Source organism: Schistocerca piceifrons, chromosome 8 (genome assembly GCF_021461385.2).
Source record: "Schistocerca piceifrons isolate TAMUIC-IGC-003096 chromosome 8, iqSchPice1.1, whole genome shotgun sequence".
NCBI classification, from domain to species: domain Eukaryota; kingdom Metazoa; phylum Arthropoda; class Insecta; order Orthoptera; family Acrididae; genus Schistocerca; species Schistocerca piceifrons.
Window position 1 is genome coordinate 156119894 of NC_060145.1, and position 21013 is coordinate 156140906.

The window sequence follows — 21013 nt, forward strand, 5'->3', positions numbered from 1 at the left end:
ACAGCGTGCGTTAGCCATAAAATGTTTTAAAAAAACAATGACAGTTTGGTAGCGCTTTTTAATTTCTGTAATTTTTCTAATCTTTGATGTAGAAATAGCATTAAGTCAATCAATTGTAATTGTTATGATAACATCAGATATTATAGTTTTTACAATTTAGAACGTCATGATGCCGTTCCGCCGAAATACGCGATACAGTGATGGATTAATAATTTTTAAAAGACTGGATCTGCCCTCAAGAAGAAACCAACAGGACGATCAAGAAGTGAGCGTTCTACAGCGAACGTTGATGTACGCGAGTCTGTCTTACGAAGTCCAAGGCGTTCAATTCGTAAGCAAGCAGCATTGGTTGGAATGTCCCGAAAGAATGTTCGCAGAATTCTTCATCTTGATTTATAATTTCATCCATACATACTACAGATGGTGGAACAACTGAAGGACAACGATTTCCGGTTACGATTAGAATTCTGTCAACAAGTGAGAACAAAAATAGACAATGACGGTGAATCCTTAAACAAGTTGTGGATGTCAGATGAGGGACATTTTCATCTCACAGGTTATGTGAATAAACAGAGCTACCGTTACTGGGCAAACAAAAGTCATAATGACGCTCATGAGCGATGAGCGCCTTTTACACGCTAGTAAAGTGACACTACGGTGTGGCGTTTCATCATATGGGATTATCGGACCGTATTTTTTCACAAATTAACAGGGAAAAGCAATAATTATCAATGCCGATCGTTATGTGGAGATGTTACGAACTTTCCTTACACTTGCCTGAATAACTTTCCTAACGTTCAAGAAGGACGGAGCAACTTCACATACTGCACGGCAATCAGTGCCACATGTGCGAGAATTGTTTGGCAACCGTGTGATCTAACGATTCGATACCATTCCTTGGCCCCCTAGATCATCATATTTATCCGTTTGTGATTTTTTTCTTGTGGTGGGGGTACCTCAAGAGCAAAGTCTACAGGACTCGACCAAGAACCTTGGATGAGTTAAAACAGAGAATTACGGATGCAATTTACAGTACTCCAGCTGAGATGTTGCAGCGGTCAATGAGGAATCTCAACAGCAGATTTCACAAATGTATTCGTACAGGAGGAGGCCACCTAAAGGACGTAACTTTTTAAAAATGATAAATGCCATCAGTGTTTCGTAAATGGTAAGTTGTAAAGTTTCAGTTACTATGAATGCAATTTCTTTCCTTCATCACTTCTAGTTTTATTGGGTTGTGGAAATTTTCCAGTTTTCTGTGTCACATGGGGAGGATGGCAACCGGAAACTACCTCCGACAATAATTCCCAAGAGAATCACATAAGCCAAAAAGACAAGCATATTTAACCCAAAATTTTTAGGAGGTATAAATAGTTCCACAATCGGATCTCCCGTGGGAACTCTGTCAATTGCTCCTGAGAGTAGCAACATGAATCTTCGAAACTAAGTAAGGATCGGTACCTGGAACGTACAGAGTTTGCATGAATCTGGGAAATAACCAAACTTAATGCAGGAAATGGGAAGAATGAAAACATATTCTAGGAGTGGCAGAGACGTGGTGGACACATGCTGGAATGTGTGAGGTTCACGGAGGAACTATCTACTATTCAGGGAATCAAGACAATAGATACAGAAAAGGCGTGGGATTAACTGCCTCAGAAGAAGTTTCGAAATCTATAATAAATTTCTTCCCCACTCAGATCGACTGGCTTTAATTAAACTTAATGCCATTCCAATTAATGTCAACATCATCCAAGTAAACGCGCCCACATCAGATTCAGCTGAAGATGAAGTGTTCTACGAAGAGTTGAAGCAACTTCTTAGGCTGGTAAAAGGAAGAACATGAGATAATAATGGTTTATTTTAACTCTAAAATACGAGGGGGAAGATTTGAAGAACTAGCCTGTCCATGTGGATTATGGGTACTTAATGATCGAGGCGAACGGCTTTGTTATTTTTGTCAAGAGTAAAGGATGAAGATAACAAACACTTGGTTTGAGTTACCAACTAGACGCTTGTACACATAGAGAGCTCCAGTTGACCCCCTTGACAGTAAAGTACGGAATCAAGTAGATTACATTCTGCTTAACAAGCGCTTTGCATCCTCGGTAACGAGGGCATGCACCTATTAGTAGAAATAAAAATAAAAATTACGAATGTCAAAAAACATACACAACAGTGGAAAATAGAATACGATCGCCTTACGGATGAAGATATCGAAAACAAGGTAACCACAAAAATCAGGGGAAGAGTTACAGAAACATTTAAACCACAACTAGGAGAAGGAACAAATATAAACAACGTATGGGACGAAATACATAAAATTGTGACAGATGTTGTGGAAAATGAAATAGGTTACAAACAGAAAACACGAAAGAAAAATTGGCTGACAGACGAAATTTTGGCATTATTTAAAAAAAAGAAGAAAGTACAAAAACGAAATAAATCAGGACAAACGTAGGGACATGCAGAAAGTCATAAGAAAGGAGATAAGAGCAGCAAAAAATAACTGGCTGAAACAACAATGTAAAGAGTTGGAACGACTGCAACAAATAGATGACGACTTTAGCTTACATAAGAAGATAAAGGAAACTGCAGGTATATGTCGTAATTTTTGTAGATAAAACAAAAGGAAAGAAAACTGTAAAAAGATGAAAAACGAAAATTGTAAGATATACGACCTGTTTTAAACATCAGGTAACAGGTCTATAATTTGGAAATAAATAAATAAAAAAAAAATATATGTCGTAAGAAAATCTTCTCAAATACAGAAAATGACCAAGACGAAATAGAATAGGAGAATCAGCAAAAGAAAATTATCAGGGAGGACTATATAAACAATCTTTTTGCAGATGAAAGACCTGAAATAGAAAATAAAGATGACGAGGATCTATCGGATCCTGCCATCACAAAAGATGAAATAAGAAGAGCAATATGAACGGCAAAAGATAGAAAAGCAGTTGAAATTATTAGATGATAACGGCATCTCAGTTCTCCAAAAAATATTCAATCAAATTTATAATACGGTTAAATTTCCTGACAAATGGCTGACGTCACACCTCATCCCTTTACCCAAGAAGAACACTGCAACAAAATGCGGAGACTACAGACTAATTAGCCTGATAAGCCACACCGTAAGGATATTTCTCAAGATCATCCAACATAGAATCACAACCAAGTGTGATAGGGATATGGGATAGTCACAGTTTGGATTTAGACGGGGTCTAGGTGCGAGGGAAGCATTGGTCGCGATTAAGGTATTTGTTCAAAAGTCCTACGATCTGAGGAAGAATGTTGCGCTTCATAGACTCTGAAAAAGCGTTTGACAGAGTGCAACACCATAAGCTTGTACAAATTTTGAGAAGACGGGAAAGGTATTCGTTGCATAGAAAATCTGTACTGGAATCAAACTGCTGAGGTCAGAACTGGCGGCCAATCGACAGAAGCACAAAACATCTTTAGAGGAGATAGACAAGGCTGTGTACTCTCACCACTTCTCTTTAACCTGTACTCAGAACACATATTCCAGGGAGCGCTTGAAGATTATGAGATACGTATAAAAGTAAATGGGGTATGGATTAACAACATAAGATACGCAAATGACACAGTCTTAATTGCAGATAACATGAACGAGCTGCAAGATCTTCTAACTACAGTAGGAGAACAAAGCACGAATGTTGGTCTGGATATCAGCACCAAAAGGACCAAATTTATGATAAGCACTCGCAGTTCAAATGAGCAATTAATGGATAATAATCAACCCATAAACAGGTTGAATAGATTGCACTACTTGGGGACGTGGTTGTGCGAAAATTGGTCATCGGACATGGAAATCAGATGCAGAATAGAGAATACCCGCAGCGCATTCATGAATTTTAACCTCGAAGTTAGATTTATGAAGAGCTACGTGTGGTCGGTGTTTTTGTATAGCGTGGAAAGTTGCACGTTGAAAGTGAACACCGTGAACAAGCTGGAAGCATTTGAGATGTGATTATGTCGAAGAATACTTACAATTCAGTGAGCAGCAAGAAAAACAAATGGAGAGATCTTGAGAACAGTAAAAAGAGACCGCGAACTGCTAACCACAATCGAACGTAAGGAAACAGCTTACTTAGGCCATGTGATACAAAATGAAAGGTATCACCTTCTTAAACTGATAATTGAAGGGAAGACTGAAGGCAAAAGAGGAATTTGCAGAAGAAAAACGTCATGGCTCCGCAACATCAGACAGTGGGCAGGAATAAGAAACGCCGGCGACTTGAACCGTGCTGGAAGAGATAGAGAAGACTTGTCAAATGTGATCGCAAAATCCATTAGTGGGTATGCAGCAGAAGAAGAAGAAGTATCTAGCCTTCGCCTTTATGACGGCTTGAACTCTGCTGGAGACAATTTCGAAGAGGTGCCTGACGTATGTGGACGAACAGCAGCCCATTCTTCCCTAACAGCCGAAGCCAGAGAAGATAGTGATGCTGGACGATGAGATCTGGAGAGAAATCGACAATCTTACTCATCGCAAATGTGTTCGATTGGGCTCATGACGGGACTCTGAGCAGTTCAATCCATTTTTGGAATGTTAATGTCCACAGACCCGCGAATACACAAAGCTGTAAAATTTATTCATATACCTCCGCACTTAGCGTTTTTAAGCACAATAAGGGGGCCGCAACCTAACCGAGGAAAACGCCCTCCTACTGTAACACACCTCCTCCATACTTCGTTCTTGGCACTGCACATTATGGCACGTAATGCTCTCCAGCTGTTCGCCAAACCTAAACCCTTCCCTCTGATGTTCACAGGGTATAGCGTAATTCATCACTACGAATGTCCGCCCCAATAAGGCGGCACGGTAGCTCAGCGTGTTCGGTCAGAGGGTTTAGCTACCCTCTGTAATAAAAAACTCAGTGAACGGATCAACGAACAACTTGAACGAGTGTCATCGGACGTCCGCCACGAACAAAGTCAACGAACAATATAGAACCAAATGGGATCTAAAAAAAAAAAAAAAAAAGCTGAGTGGTCAACGTGACGGATTGCCGTCCTACGGGCCCGGGTTCGATTCCCGGCTGGGTCGGAGATTTTCTCCGCTCAGGGACTGGGTGTTGGGTTGTCTTCATCATCATTTAGTCCCCATCCGGCGCGCAGGTCGCCCAATGTGGCGTCGAATGTAATAAGACCTGCACCAAGGCGGCCGGACCTGCCCCGCAAGGGGCCTCCCGGCCAATGACGCCAAACGCTCATTTCATTTCACTACGAATCATTCTTTTCCAGTCAACCACTGTCCAGTGACGACGCTCTTTACGTCACCTCACGTCTCACTTAGCACTGACTACAGTTTCTTTTACCATATTTTAAGTTAAAATTCCCTACGTGCGGTCACTGTCCTATCTGGACTGGTGGCAGCACTTTGAAACTCACGAGTGATTCCTTTCGCCGACGTCAAGTGATTATTACAGCCGCCGTCTGCAATATCCGTTGATTCCTGTCCTTGAATACATGAGTTCTGCCTTGGTCTTCAGTTAGCTGTGGTTCATCCTTCGCATATCCACTTGAAAATCACATCGTCAACGGGCGACTCGGCCAGCTTTAGAAGGGGTGAAACGTCGCTGACGGATGTGTTACTCAGGTGACATTCAGGGAAGTCACTGAGCTCTGGTGACCGACCCTTTCCGCTCTTACTGCTTCCCTACTGCCAACAAAGTACTCCCCATCTCCTTTTATACATCTCGTGGCATCTAGTGGACCGCCGCGCTGGGTAGCCGCGCGGCCTCGGGCGTGCGGCTCCCCACGTCGAAGTTTCGAGTCCTCCCTCTGGCATGGGTGTGTGTGTTGTCTATAGCATAAGTTCGTTTCAGTTAGATTAAGTAGTGTGTAGACTTAGGAACCGATGACCTCAGCAGTTTCGTCCCGCAAGACCTTACCACAAATTTGCAAATTTGCATCCAGTGGTCAATTCCGCACAACATATGAGTGTCCGGATACTTTTCATCAGATAGTGTATGGGATTGTGAATATTCCATATATTGGCAGTGGAGTTTGACTTAAATGTTGCTGCGAACTGCGTAGGATGCTAGTTTGCATAGTCTGGTTGTCCATCTTGATATAGAAAGGATAGCTTTTAAAGGCCTAGAGACATCATTCTACAATGTAAGATTGAGTAAGAAGTTTGCAATTCTTAGAAGACTGGAACTAAAGCACAGAGAGAGGACGAATAATCTAACACATCTACAAAACCTAAGCGCGAGTAATAAAAGCGGAAGGCAAAGAAAGAGCGTGTTAAGAGTGATGTGAAGCAGGGCTGTAGCGTATTTCTACTGATGTCGAACTTGCTAGTCGAAGACGCAATAAAAGCAGTAAAAGAAACTTTCAGAAGAGGAATAAAAGTTCAGGTGGACTAAATATCAATGCTAAGGTTCGCAGAAGACATGGCGCTTCTTCTCAGATGTAAAGAAGTCGTAGAAGACGTGTTGCAAGAGAAGGGCTACATACTTAGCGCGGAATATGTATACGAATGAGTAAAGCAAAGACGAAGGGGATATAGAGTACTGAATAACAAAATGCTTAACATCAAAGACGCAGTAATGGACGGAGTATAGAATTCTCCCACCTAGGAAGCAAGATTATGTTATATGAACAAAGCATGAAAAGTAACAGGCATAGTTCGACACACCTGAAGAGCTCTACTGATATGAGATGTTGATACGTAACTGAGGAAGACGTTCGCTGAAACTGTATCTCTGTATCACAACATTGTATGGAAAGGAAAGAACATCAGAAGTACAGAGAAGAAGAAACTGGAAGAATTTGAAATTTAGTGCTGTTGAAGAATATTAAAATTACGTGGGCAGATAAATTACTAAATGAATGAGTACTGAATGTATAGATGAAGGGTAACAGCTACGACATCAAGAAATAGTTCAAATGGTGCTGAGAGGAGCAACAGAAAGCACAAATACAATGATAAAAATGGAAAACATTACAACATAAAGCACCAGCCCAGTATTGTATTGTACTGTATGTTAACTGGGGACCTAGAAACGACAGAGAGGCTCTGTCCCCGCCGCAGCCGCAGTGGTCCACAACCCCACGACGACTACCGCAGTCCACTTCACCCCTCCGCCGCCCCACACCGAACCCAGGGTTATTGTGCGGTTCGGCCCCCGGTGGACCCCCCAGGGAACGTCTCACACCAGACGAGTGTAACCCCTATATTTTTGTGGTAGAGTATGGTAGTGTACGCGTACGTGGAGAACTTGTTTGCGCAGCAATCGCCGACATAGTGTAACTGAGGCGGAATAAGGGGAACCAGCCCGCATTCGCCGAGGCAGATGGAAAACCGCCTGAAAACCGGGCGGATTCGTGCCGGGGACCAGGCGCTCCTTCCCTCCCGGCAAGCAGACCTGTACTCATCTAACTTTGTAGTTATGTTCATCACATGACGGATATTGGATGACTAAACTTCCATTCCATTCACAAGCGATGTCTATCCTCAAAATCTCTTTTTATTCACTTTACCATGGAAGCAAACATCCTTCGATCATCATCTTCAAGGATTTTTTGCAGTGTTTGCATGATTCGCAGTTCCACTTCATGAGGATTGATGGCTGGTGGCTAGTGTGCTTCCCATTGCATTCCAAATATGATATATAGAGCCATGGCACCTGGCAGGGTGGTTAGCCGTGCATTCCTCAAGACGATTGTCGTGTAAGCTGCTTTTCGTGACTTTCACCAGATGGTCAGTGGACACGCTGGCATCTAACCGCGCACAATAAGCGTAATCAAAGCTCAACGCTGAACACCGCTGAATGTCTCGGACACTTCAATGGTGATATGCATGAGCAAAATCTTCTCTGTTTACAAAGCATGTCACTTCGAATAAAACACTCGAGCTTCCGACAGCTGCCTCCACCATCATTACCATGAGGAAGAAACAACTAGGGCTGGCACGGTGTTTTGTAGGAACGTGGACTGAGATCAGCAGCGCTCTGGTCTGCCCCCAAGATACGAGATATGTTACGCCCTGTTAGAGACAACATAACTCTTCGAGTGGCCAGTGCTAAGCCACAGCCGGCCGAAGTGGCCGTGCGGTTAAAGGCGCTGCAGTCTGGAACCGCAAGACCGCTACGGTCGCAGGTTCGAATCCTGCCTCGGGCATGGATGTTTGTGATGTCCTTGGGTTAGTTAGGTTTAACTAGTTCTACGTTCTAGCGGACTAATGACCTCAGCAGTTGAGTGCTCAGAGCCATTTTTTGCTAAGCCACACGTGACATTTCAAACAAAGGGAGCTTGATAAGTCGGCTGCAGGTGAAAATTTCTTGGAGAATGGACTACGGTTTGATTACGAATTTGAAAAGACGAGAGTGTTGGCTCATATGTCATCGCACTGGGGTTCTGTTATAAAGCAGGTGGACGAGATTAGAGTAAACTACAAAAGTTTTAGCAGAGGCCAATTGCACACACTAGTGCTGAGGGTCGGCTCTGCACTTAACCGTAACCGTAGGTGGATGGTTGACACTTGTAGGGAACCGGCACCTCGTGTCACTTGACGCCATTGGTCCTGCATCAGACGGGATCTTCCCAACTCCCTTTTCCACGCATGCGTCACTTCCGCCCTTTCCGGAAGGTTCCAGTTGCTGCTATCGTGACTATATAAGGGGAACACCACGACAGCCGCGGCAGTCAGTGGTTTCCTTCTGATGATGAGAATAACGGAGACAGTCGTCGAAGTCTCGAGTGTTTTATTCGAAGTGACACAACTTGTAAACAGAGAAGATTTTACTGAATTATACAATGATACTCACTGTCGAAACTGACGTCTGACTCTGCACCATTACAGATGCTGTTGTCTGGTGTATATGATAAAGGACACATGGCAACTCAAGATCCGAGACTCTCTTCCGGTAATCTGTTCCCACGGTTCATGGTGACACTTTTCTTGAAATCATTGCCCAGATTTTACCTGTTGTCATCGGTCTATTATTCAGAGCGAACATTCTAAAATCTCGTGGTGTTTCACTAAACAGTTGTCTTGACTCGTCTCATTTCCGCTCATTCTGTAGTCATTGCAGAGCAGCCAGCTGTCTGCTCGACCTGCCAGAATGATGATCTCATGTGTCCTCATGCCAATGCTTCTATATTTCTCAAAGTCCAAAAGATGGTGGTAAGGTGCATATGTACATGCTCTAGGCATGCTGTGTTGCGATCTCCAGCTGGGAAATTCCAGTATCGTTACACACTCCAAACAGCCATCAAGAGCTGACACTTAGTTCACCTATTGGACTGAATTTGTTTGAGTACTAAACAAAAGTGAAAGTAAACTCGCATATGGATTACATTCATTCAGTGTACTAGCGACTGTCCCCCTCCCACCCCCGTCCTCCTTCACACCAGTAGCACAAAGTATCTACGGCCAGACGACTTGGGCCATTTTATAGACTTACGTTCAAAGATCAGATAACTAAGATAGGCAAATGGATAACATCACATTCACATAAGTTAGGCGATTTAAGCACGCCAGTTAACTTCTCAGGAGACGCGAATGTTATATGTAATCGGGCTCCGAATCAGTGTCTCTGTTAGTGAAAACCGTATAAAATTCGCTACGGTAGTTCCTAAGAGTAGCCTATACGTATAGACAGAAAACGGCGCCGGGGTACTTTTAATTCATAAACTGTATACAAAAAGAAGACATACAGGGTGGTCCATTCATAGTGATCGGGCCAAATATCTCACGAAATAAACATCAAACGAAAAAACTACAACGAACGAAACTCGTCTAGCTTGAAGGGGGAAACCAGATAGCACAATGGTTGGCCCTCTAGATGGCGCTGCCATAGGTCAAACGGATATCAAGTGCATTTTTTTAATGAGGAACCCCCATTTTTATTACATATTCGTGTGGTACGCAAAGAAATATGAATGTTTTAGTTGAACCACTTTTTTCACTTTGTGGTAGATGGTGCTGTAATAGTCACAAATGTATAAGTACGTGGTATCACGTAACATTCCGACAGTGCGGACGGTATTTGCTTCTTGATACATTACCCGTGTTAAAATGAACCGTTTACCAATAGCGGAAAAGGTCGATATCGTGTTGATGTATGCCTATTGTGATCAATACGTCCAACGGCCGTGTGCTATGTATGCTGCTCGGTATCCTGGACGACATCATCCAAGTGTCCTGACCGTTCGCCGGGTAGTTACGTTTTGTAACGAAACAGGAAGTGTTTAGCCACATGTGAAACGTCAATCACGACCTGCAACGAATGATGATGCCCAAGTAGGTATTTTAGCTGCTGTCGCGGCTAATCCGCACATCAGTAGCAGACACATTGCGCGAGAATCGGGAATCTCAAAAACATCGGTGTTGAGAATGCTACATCAACATCGATTGCACCCGTACCATATTTCTATGCACCAGGAATTGCATGGCGACGACTTTGAACGTCGTGTACAGTTCTGCCACTGGGCACAAGAGAAATTACGGGACGATAACAGATTTTTTGCACGCGTTCTATTTAGCGACGAAGCGTCATTCACCAACAGCGGTAACGTAAACCGGCATAATATGTACTATTGGGCAACGGAAAATTCACGATGGCTACGACAAGTGGAACATCAGCGTCCTTGGCGGGTTAATGTATGGTGCGGCGTTATGGGAGGAAGGATAATAGGCCCTCATTTTATCGATGGCAATTTATATGGTGCAATGTATGCTGATTTCCTTTGTAATGTTCTACCGATGTTACAACGAGATGTTTCACTGCATGGCAGAATGGCGATGTACTTCCAACATGATGGATGTCCGGCACATACCTCGCGTGCGGTTGAAGCGGTACTGAATTGCGTATTTCATGACAGGTGGACTGGTCGTCGAAGCACCATAGCATGGCCCGCACGTTCACCGGATCTGACGTCCCCGGATTTCTTTCTGTGGGGAAAGTTGAAGGATTTTTGCTATCGTGACCCACCGACAACGCCTGACAATATGCGTGAACATTACGGAAGGCGAACTACTCGCTGTTGAGAGGAATGTCGTTAGACGTATTGTCAAATGCATTGAGGTTGACGGACATCATTTTGAGCATTTATTGCATTAATGTGGTATTTACAGGTAATCACGCTGTAACAGCATGCGTTCAGATATGATATGTTCACAGAGGTACATGTATCGCATTGGAACAACCGAAATAAAGTGTTCAAACGTTCCTACGTTCTGTATTTTAATTTAAAAAACCTACCTGTTACCAACTGTTCGTCTAAAATTGTGAGAAATATGTTTGTGACTATTACAGCGCCATCTATGACAAAGCAAAAAAGTGGTCCAACTAAAACATTCATATTTCTTTACGTACTACACGAATATGTGTAAAAATAGGGGTTCCTATTTAAAGAAAGGCAGTTGATATCCGTTTGACCTATGGCAGCGCCATCTAGCGAGCCAACCAAATGCCATCTGGTTTCTCCCTTCAAGCTAGACAAGTTTTGTTCTTTGTAGTTTTTTCGTTTGATGCTTATTTCGTGAGATATTTGGTCCGGTCATGATCAATGGACCACCCTGTATACCAGAGAAAAAATGGTCCCATCATAGCAAGAAAACTGCGAATATGTTCCCGTTTATTCAAAAGTCTCTGAAAAATGAGGTACGAGCTATCTCTATCTGCCTCCCTCAGCACCTTTAAAAATTTTCCCAAAAAGCGTGGCATACAAACATATTCGCGCTCTCTTTAACATGCGACTCAGCTCAAACTCCCACAAGTTCCCCAAATTGTAACTCACTCACCCCCACTAGTCCATTGTAAGACGCTCATACCCATCCACTCCCAGTTACTCTTTCTCACTCACTCATTCTGCCGAACTCACTGTCATTATCTCTCTGTGTCTCTCTGTCAGTTATTGCCTCCTGTGTCACAACCACAGTCCGCTTCGTTCTGTCCTACAACTACAGTTTTCTCTCACTGTCACTAGTCATCTCTTGCTCTCTCTTACTGCTAGTATCTCATTCCTTCCTTCCTACTGGTCTGTTCTCACCTCAGTATCTCTCCCTTCTTCTTCGTTGTCAATGTCATATATTCTGTCTCTCGTTATCACTGGTTCCACTTTCTGGTTCTCTGTATTCCTTTCCGCTTGGCACAGTCTCCTTCCCTCTTTTCTAGCACTGTTCTATCACTATCAACTATGTTACACTGCCACTGTGTCTCGCTCTTTCTCTCACACTGCCTTTGTCTCCTTCGCTCTTTCTATAAGATAACCACTGTCTACAGTCTTCCAGTATTTATTACTTTTCCGTCTCTTTGCCACTGCCACTGTCTTCTTCTCTTTCGGCATAAAAAAAGCGCGATTATGTTCGCAAGCCAAACTTTTTGGGAAAATTTTTAAAGCTGCTGATGAAGGTGGAATGAGGCAGTTGGTACCCCACTTTTCAGTCTGAGCATTTCAAGTAAACAATAACATATTCACATTTTTTGGGTTGTGATAGGAGTATCTTTGCGCTGTTTCCCTTCTTTTCCCTGCTGGAGCAAGTTATGTAACTCACATAAATGTAATTTATTGGTTAGGAAAATTTACATAGTTTGCTTATGTGAAACTGAAATAACACAAAACTAATTTTACGCCGCAGGCCGGATTTTGCGTGCGAAAAAACTGCATTTGCTTCAGTACTACAATGAGGGGTTCCCAGATATTAATGGACACACTTTACAACATTTGTTGCGTCACTTTGTAAACTAAGATTTCGCCTCACAATGAATATTATGTGCGCATTTTACGTGAACAAATAGGGTAACTTTGAACCTCAGTATCTTGGAAACGGATAAAGACGTGAAGAAATTTTCACTTTTGTTCGAGATCGGAATGTTAGAAACATCGAAAAATTACAGCCATTTGCTGTGCATAGCCATTTCGGAATCCGCGGCTGGTTTTTTGTACCCAAAAAACACGTTTTTGATATGTTTCTCCATAACAGATAAAGATATTTGAAAGCGGGGAGATGGATCTGCTAGCTTAGGGGATATACTGTTAAAATTTGAGCAATTTGCAGCAGTTATTTATTACATAGATTTCGTCTCTTATCGCATTTTTCGCAGAAGAAGAGTAACTTTGAACCTCTGTATCTTGGAAACGGACAAAGATATCAAGAATATTTTCAACGTTGTTTGAGATCGGAGACTTGGGAATATATGATAAAAATTTTAGCCATTTATTGAACATAGCCATTTTGGAGCACTCGGCTGAGTTTTGGTCCGCTTGTGGCGACGAAAGTGTAGTAAAAAGACGCTTTATTGAGACTTTCAGAGGAATTGCCCATGAAGTAATGGTGCCTCCGTAAGTCCCATCAAGCCCTCCGTCGACCACATTAAATTCAAAAAGAACTAAGCGATTTGCTCTAGTTTCCTAACCAAGAGGAAGTGTGCAATATTCATACTTTGACGCTGTACTGTAGGATAGTGACACTGAGACGATCCTTCTGTTGGGTATAAGAATGGTCCCTAGCCCAAAGGCTACCAACGCATACTGTCGCATGCATACCGATGTATAGAATGTGGCAATTAGTTTCGTGTGGCTCAGTGGAATAGTGGAAGTTTCTGAATTTTGTGCCACTTCATGTTTGTACTGGAGAGCAGTGACTTGATCCGTCAAGATATGCAGGTATCACAAAGTAAACAAACGCCAGAAAGGAAAACGACAATAGGTCACAGAACCTTGACAGTGATGCCTGAAAAAGAACGCAGAACCGTCCCTGCTGGTGAAGATGAAATGGACGCTGTCAGTCATGAAGCGACAGCATGAGGAGCTAGCTCTGGCATTCACCACTATATGGCTCAAAATGGTTCAAATGGCTCTGAGCACTATGGGACTTAACATCTATGGTCATCAGTCCCCTAGAACTTAGAACTACTTAAACCTAACTAACCTAAGGACAGCACACAACACCCAGCCATCACGAGGCAGAGAAAATCCCTGACCCCGCCGGGAATCGAACCCGGGAACCCGGGCGTGGGAAGCGAGAACGCTACCGCACGACCACGAGATGCGGGCACACTATATGGCAATCGCATCTTTTTCACACCAGCGGTTCGCTTTAATTCATCATAGTTTGGTCAGTTTGCAGGAACTATTTATAAATTATATATGAGTATAGAAACATTGCTTGTAAATTAATCTTCCTATTAGTAAAAACCGTATCAAAGTCCCTACAGTAGGTCATGGGATTAGCCTGAACGTATAGACAGAAGCGAGGAGGGCATTTCAGTTTATACAGGGTACGGTGTTCCTACAGTACATCATATCACTACATACTGGTAAAATTACTGCTACAGAAGGGACTCATTACGGCGACTGACAGTGTCCGGAAGAGTCTGAAAGCACAGGATTGCATTCTGCACAGCAGAAAGAAACATGTCAGTAGGTATACTGGCTACTCTCTTGAAATGCTGCGCTTCAGATCAGTACTTGGGTGAATGTCCCCTGGTAAACCCTGTCCTTCAGTTAGCCCGACCACCAGAAATCACAGGGAATGAGATGAGGTGATTTCACGAAGCATATGGCAGTAACACTGGCCAGTCAGACTGCACGTCTTTGGTCCCTGGGCACCAAACTGTTCAAAAAAGAATGGGCCAATGATGAAGGTAGTCGTCAAGCCACACCATATGGTTACACATTCTCTATACAGAACACAGACACTGGAGGTGAACATCCCCACACTCGTCAATTCCATGTGTTCACCTCACCTATCAGAGAAAAACGAGTTTATTCTGGCCATAGGATCGTCAACTTCAATCGTTGCGAGAAAGTGGAGAGCGAAATCAACACGTCGCTGTGCGTCCTATGGTGCAAGTTGCTGTACGATATGGATCTTTTACAGATACCATCTGAGAATGGTTCGAAGCACCATCCATACAGTGGGCCAGCCGACTTCACACTACGCCCTACGATCAGGAATTGCGCGCACCGTCGTCTGCCATAGCAACCGTGATTTCATCAACCACCTGTGGTGCAACCGGTCGTTGACCTCTTCTCAGAGCGACGCCCAGTTTTCCAGTGATTCGAACTTCTTCACCACGGTCCGCACAGCAGCCAGCGATATTCTCGCAGTGCAACTGCAGCGTTACAGTTGTTTTGATAATAGAGTTTCACCAATAATGCACTGCTCCTTTGTCCAAGCCCATGTTGACAGGTCAACAAGGTCGCTGCCATTGGTCAGATGTGTGAGACTATGAATCACGATGACTGATCACAGCACCTGTTTGCCATAGTTGGAACTGGAGAGTGACGCTGTAACGCATGGAAATCATGCACCCCATACTCTGGACATTAATCCTACCAAGTTTGGACTCATACGGTAATTAGTTTCCGTGTTATAGCGTGTTAAGGGGAGCCGGAGGTGGTCAAATCCAAAAAATTACGATTTTTTTTTTTTTTTTGCTACTGAAAATTAATTGGAACATTCCTCTTTAATGTAAACTTTGAATTATAGTTCTACTCGCCCTAGAAGTTGAGTTATTACCATTTTCCCCCACGCCTGCAGAGGAAATGGGTGGACGCTGATTGCATCTAACACCCTCTCGTGACTTTCTGGCGAACTGCTTGGGATTTTCTCGGCCTGTTACGCATACAGCGCCTTATGTTACGAATACAGCGAGTGTGCAAGGGTTGGCTACATTGTTTTCTGTGACAAATGAAGTGCTAAGAGCGCGGAACATCGTCTCTTTGCTGTTTACCGTTTCGAATTAGTTCAGTGTTGCGCCTGTTGTTGGTAGTATTATACTTCTTGTGTAAAGCGTTTTTCTGGTTAAGATGCCACGTTTTAGTAACCGTGTATATAAGAAGAGGAAGAACATAGGGAAAAGAAAATTAACAGTAATACCAAGTTGCGATACTACAATTACTGAAACAGTGCGTTCTTCTGCTAAGCAACACATGGCCAGCCATAGCCCTGTGACATCTTCTAGCAAATATCACCTTGGTGATGGTGACTCCAAAGGTTTCAGGACTATAGAGGAACTGAAACCATATGGAAATGAATTTGTAGTTGAGAAGTTGGAATGCATTGGGCGTGTGCAAAAGCGTATGGGTGCACGGCTTCGAAGGCTCAAACAAACTTTGGGTCCAAGTAAGCTCAGTGATGGAAAGACAATAGGAGGGAGAGGCAGGCTTACTGATGAGGTGATTGAACGTCTACAGAGATACTATGGGTATGCTATAAGGCAAAATACTAGTAATGTTAGTGACATGCGAAAAGCAGTGTGGGCATTGTTCCTTCATACTGTCTCTTCCAATGAATACCCTCAACACAGCCTGTGCCCAAAAGATTCCTGGTGCAAATATAATGCAAAAAAGGACTATGATCACAAACATGGTTTGCCAGCAGCTGTGATAAATGCAATAAAACTAATTTTTCATGACTTAGCACAGCCAGAATTGTTACACGAATGTCTACACGGAAAGACGCAGAATCCTAATGAGAGCGTAAACAATTTGATTTGGAAAGTGATTCCTAAAAGGGTGTATGTAAGTATAAAAACCCTGCACTTTGGCCTTTATGATGCAATAGCAACGTACAACCAAGGGAACAGTGTGAAGTGTGAAGTTCTGAAGGCATTAGGATTTACAGCGGGGGTGAACACTGTATGAGCACTAAGAAATATTGACAGAGAAAGGATAAGAGGAGCAGAAAGAAGAGAAAGGCATATGAAGTATGATGGAACAACAGGCCAGAAAAGAAGACAGAAGAGGAAGCTTTTGGAGGATGAAGAAGAAGACCCTGATAATCCATCCTATAGTGCAGGAATGTATTGAGAAACTCTGATAGCCATTTCCCGTAAATTTGGAAAGAATTTTTCGAATATAAGGAACATTTTCTCAAAATCCACTCAAGCTAGACAGATTAAATTTTTATACAGCACTCCTAGTGGTCAAACTTACATTGTAACACAGCCATTTGGCAATATGTTCAATAGTTTCATTTCAGTTTAATTATAAAGCAGTTATTTGTAAAAAAATTTTGGGTCATTAATAAAAAAAATAATTGGAAGGAAACTAGAAAAGATACTCCAAAATCCCTCTGTCATAACTGCAATACTAAACCACTCTATATGTAAAAAAAAAAATTCAAAATTTTCTATTTGGTAGTTTATTCATAAATGTTCCTCAAACTTAGTGATTTTAACATGGGCAGCATAGGCACCTCTGGCTCCCCTTAAATAGGTAAAATTTAATTATAACTACCGCGTACATAGGGAAGATGAAGGCACTCACCCAACTGCTCTCCATACTTCATCTTACAGCGGAACACCTTGGCGTCTTCGAACTCCACATCCAGACGGACGATGAAGTAGAACTCGGTGCCGTCGACGTCTTGGCCAATGGGCACGCGGTGGCTGTGGCACACGAGGGGGGGTGCGGCCGGGGAAGGCGGCCTCCAGCTGGAAGGACGGCCCCCGGGCGCCGAGGAAGGTCCGCTCGGGCACGTCGCAGGTGGCGGCGCGGCCCGACGGCGACGTGACGGTGACGTCGAGGCCGTAGTCGTCCTTGTAGGAGCCCGTCAGGCGCAGCAGGTCGTCGGGGCGCGGCGCGCGCTCGGGGCAGGCCTCGCGGCAGGTGTGCGCCGGCAGCCAGGTGACGGGCCGGCCGCGGTACAGGCCCGAGCTCAGGCCCAGCTCCAACACCACCGACAGCAGCAGCGTGCGCGCCGACGGGCCTGCGGCGGCAGGGGGGTCAAGCAGTAGGTACAGCAAGGAGCCGAGGCTGCAACTGCAGCCACACACTGAACATCCGCGGAAATGTTCTGTTTTTGTTGCACTACTGCCAGTTTCTCTCCCACTCGTAGATGGAATGTGCGAAGAGTGATTACATATCCGTGTGGACTCAAACGTCACAGCAATATGCTGACAGTAAATTGCGTTTATTGTCTGTTCTGGTTCTGAGCAAGGTTGTTTGGAAGATTTCCCACAGTTCTGAGGTGACTGCCAGGGTATGTGGGAACTCCATCCCAGGTATTCCCAAACGGGATTCCTTCTGCACAGCTCGCCTACTAAAAAGCCCGAAGCAAAATTAGTACACCTGTAAAGACGACCTCGGTTTTTATCCTATGGCTGCATGTGTCACCTGGGGATAGTAGAAGTAATGATAATGGTTTCAGCGTCGTCCGCCAACAGATAGCTTAGTGGTGTAGCTACATGAGCGCTATCCGTGTCTACCCTTTGATAGGGAATGCTCACAACCAGTGTGTGCTCCAAACGTGTGAAGCAGACACGCAACCATGCCACAGAGATGGACTCATGTTTACTACAGCCAAATGAGCAAGTTTGAAACAGGTCACATTGTGGCCTTCCGAGTGGTGAGATGGTCCTATTGGAGATTCATCACACAAGCTGGACGTCCTGCATCAGTTATGTAACGATGCTGCTACCAGTGATTATGTGAACATTCTCAGACGAGGTTCTGGACGTCCATGCAGCACAGACACATACCAGGTTCGTTGTGTCGTAAGGGCACCTGTGGCAGATCGTACAGCTACCGCAGCACAGATAAGACGACTCACAAGCCCAGACACGTCAACATGATATGTTAGGAACCAGTTACTAGCAGCAGGACTACTTGCACGTGCCTATCTAGCCAATCTTCCTCTCAAACCACCGTATAGACGTGTACTGCCATCAGAGCATCACTTGGAAGATGGAAAGGCGCGCCATGGTCTTCAGCGATGAAAGCAGATTCTGCCCGCACGGAAGTGATGGTAGCGTGTGCATACGACGCAGTCCTAGTGAGCGCTGGCTTGTGGACTGCATTAGTCCAAGACTCAGTGGCCCCACTCCAGTCCTTAGGGTCTGAGGTGCTTCGGTGCTTCTGGAGGGGACGCTAACCAGCTCTCGGCACGTGCAGAACATCGTTACACCCGTTCTTCTGCCGTTCCTGCAACAGGAATGTGATGTGTTGTTCCAACAACATAATGCTCGCCCACACACTGCCCGTGAAACTCAACATCCTCTGCAAGACGTGCAGCAACTTCCCTGACCAGCACCATCTTTAGACTTCTCTCCAATCGAACAAGTGTGCAATATGATAGGACGAGAAGTGATTCGCGTGACTCACCAACCAAAAACTCAGGTCGAGCAATCGTTGCACAATGCATCCCAGGAAAGTATAAGCCATCTGTGCGATCGACTGTACGCCAGAGTTAGGCCACACTTCGTACTGATATGACTCAACACCAGAAACCTAGAGCCATTTCTACTACTGATCTGTGAATGTACTCTGTATGCACTTTCGCAAGAATAAATCTTGAGTGAATTGGAAACATCTAAAAGGGTTTACTAATTTTTTCCAGCAGTGTATTTTATTGTAGAGTTCCTGGCTTCAAACATCCTAATCCATCCAATTTGTGATTATTAATTATTATGAGTAAAATTACTGCTGCAGTATACAGGTCATTGACGAATTATTGTGCTCTCTGTCAGGCAGAAAGAAGGGATTATTAGTTTTTTGGTGATTTTAATGTAAATTTCTTGAAGAAACTTGACAGAAAGAGTCCCTTAGCCACTTTCAATCTGAATTTGGCATCAGTTATAATTTTCCCTATCCGAGATGCTCAGGGTAGTAAACTTTTATAGATAATGTATTAATTCAACAAGCGACGTTAAACAGAACATGCCTATATGGTTGTAAACGGACTGTCAGTTGACGATACACAGTCAGTCACTTTTTATATCTTAGTTACATGTACACCATGTACAATACGGAAATACTCCAAGAAAACAGCCGCGAGGAGTGGCCGAGCGGTCTTGGGGCCATGCCACGGATTGTGTGGCCCCTCCAGCCAGAGGTTCGAGTCCTCCCTGGGGAATGGGTGCCTGTGTTGTTCTTAGCATAACTTAGTTTAAGTTAGTTTAAGTAGTGTGCTAGAGTGTAAGTCCAGGGACCGATGACCTCAGGAGTTTGGCCCCTTAGGAATTCACACACATTTTTTTAAAGACAACAGCGAGACTGATTAATGACAAAATTACTAAAGATTTTAAAGAAAGCTTAGAAAATGTTGACTGAGGTGAAGCTTATAGTGAGCCTAATACTAACTTTAAGTTCAACATATTTCCTAAGTTCCATTTTTGAAAGCAGTTTTACTAAAAATATAATTAAATGTAATAACGTCAAGTCATTAGAAAACCTCGCATTGCTAACGGTATTAAAATCTCACAACGGCGAAAGCGCTTGTACAAAATATTCATAACGAGAAATGAAGCAGATTTACTTTTTAATTGTAAACAGAACTGTAACATACTAATAAAAGTTGTAAGAAAAGTGCAGTAATACATATTGTCCCGAAATGGAATAATACCGTTAAAAGAGAGACAGGGAAAGAAGCCACAGAAGATAATACGATTTCTTTTGAAGAGAATGGAGGCGTTGCATATGGCAGTTCAAGTGTGGCAGATATTTTTAATAATATCTTTCCACAAATAGGTGAGATATTTCACGCAAATAACTCAGTAAACAGTACAGTGAAGAAGCAATAAACAAGATAGTTATAAAACAAATACCAATCTCACATACTCATATGAAATCAGGAAGATCATCGTTACTCTAAAAAGTAAAAGTTCATTCGAGGTGGATATCATCTGCAATAAGACATCAAGAAGTTGTGGCCCTATAAGTCACTTACGTAATGTCATTCACTCACGGTGTTTTCTCTGAAAAATTGAAATGTGCCATTGTTAGGCCTCTCTACAAAACAGGGGACTCCAGATACGTCAATAACTACCATTCATTGTCACTCCTTACGTCATTTCCTAATTTTTTTGAAAAGGTAATGTAGTCCAGGGTTGCCATCCACCTGTGTTTGGATTTCGAAGGGGCCATTCTACTAAGCTATTCATACATTTACTGAGCACATAATAAAATCTTTAAATGATAAAATGTCACCGACTGCGTCCTTCTGTGACTTACTGAAGACGTTTGATTGTGTCAGTCATAATATGATATTGGAGAAGTTAAGTTTTTACAGAATATGTAATTCAGCAAA

General features: G+C 43.3%; 1 protein-coding gene across 1 annotated transcript in view; it reads right to left on the minus strand.

Moving 5' to 3' along the window:
- Positions 1-21013, minus strand: part of LOC124711637 — an 86143-nt gene that overhangs the window by 11828 nt on the left and 53302 nt on the right. The window contains exon 5 of the mRNA XM_047241823.1: positions 17254-17695. Coding sequence (XP_047097779.1) covers positions 17277-17695 — 419 coding nt within the window. The 3' untranslated portion in view covers positions 17254-17276. The remainder of the gene's footprint in view (positions 1-17253; positions 17696-21013) is intronic.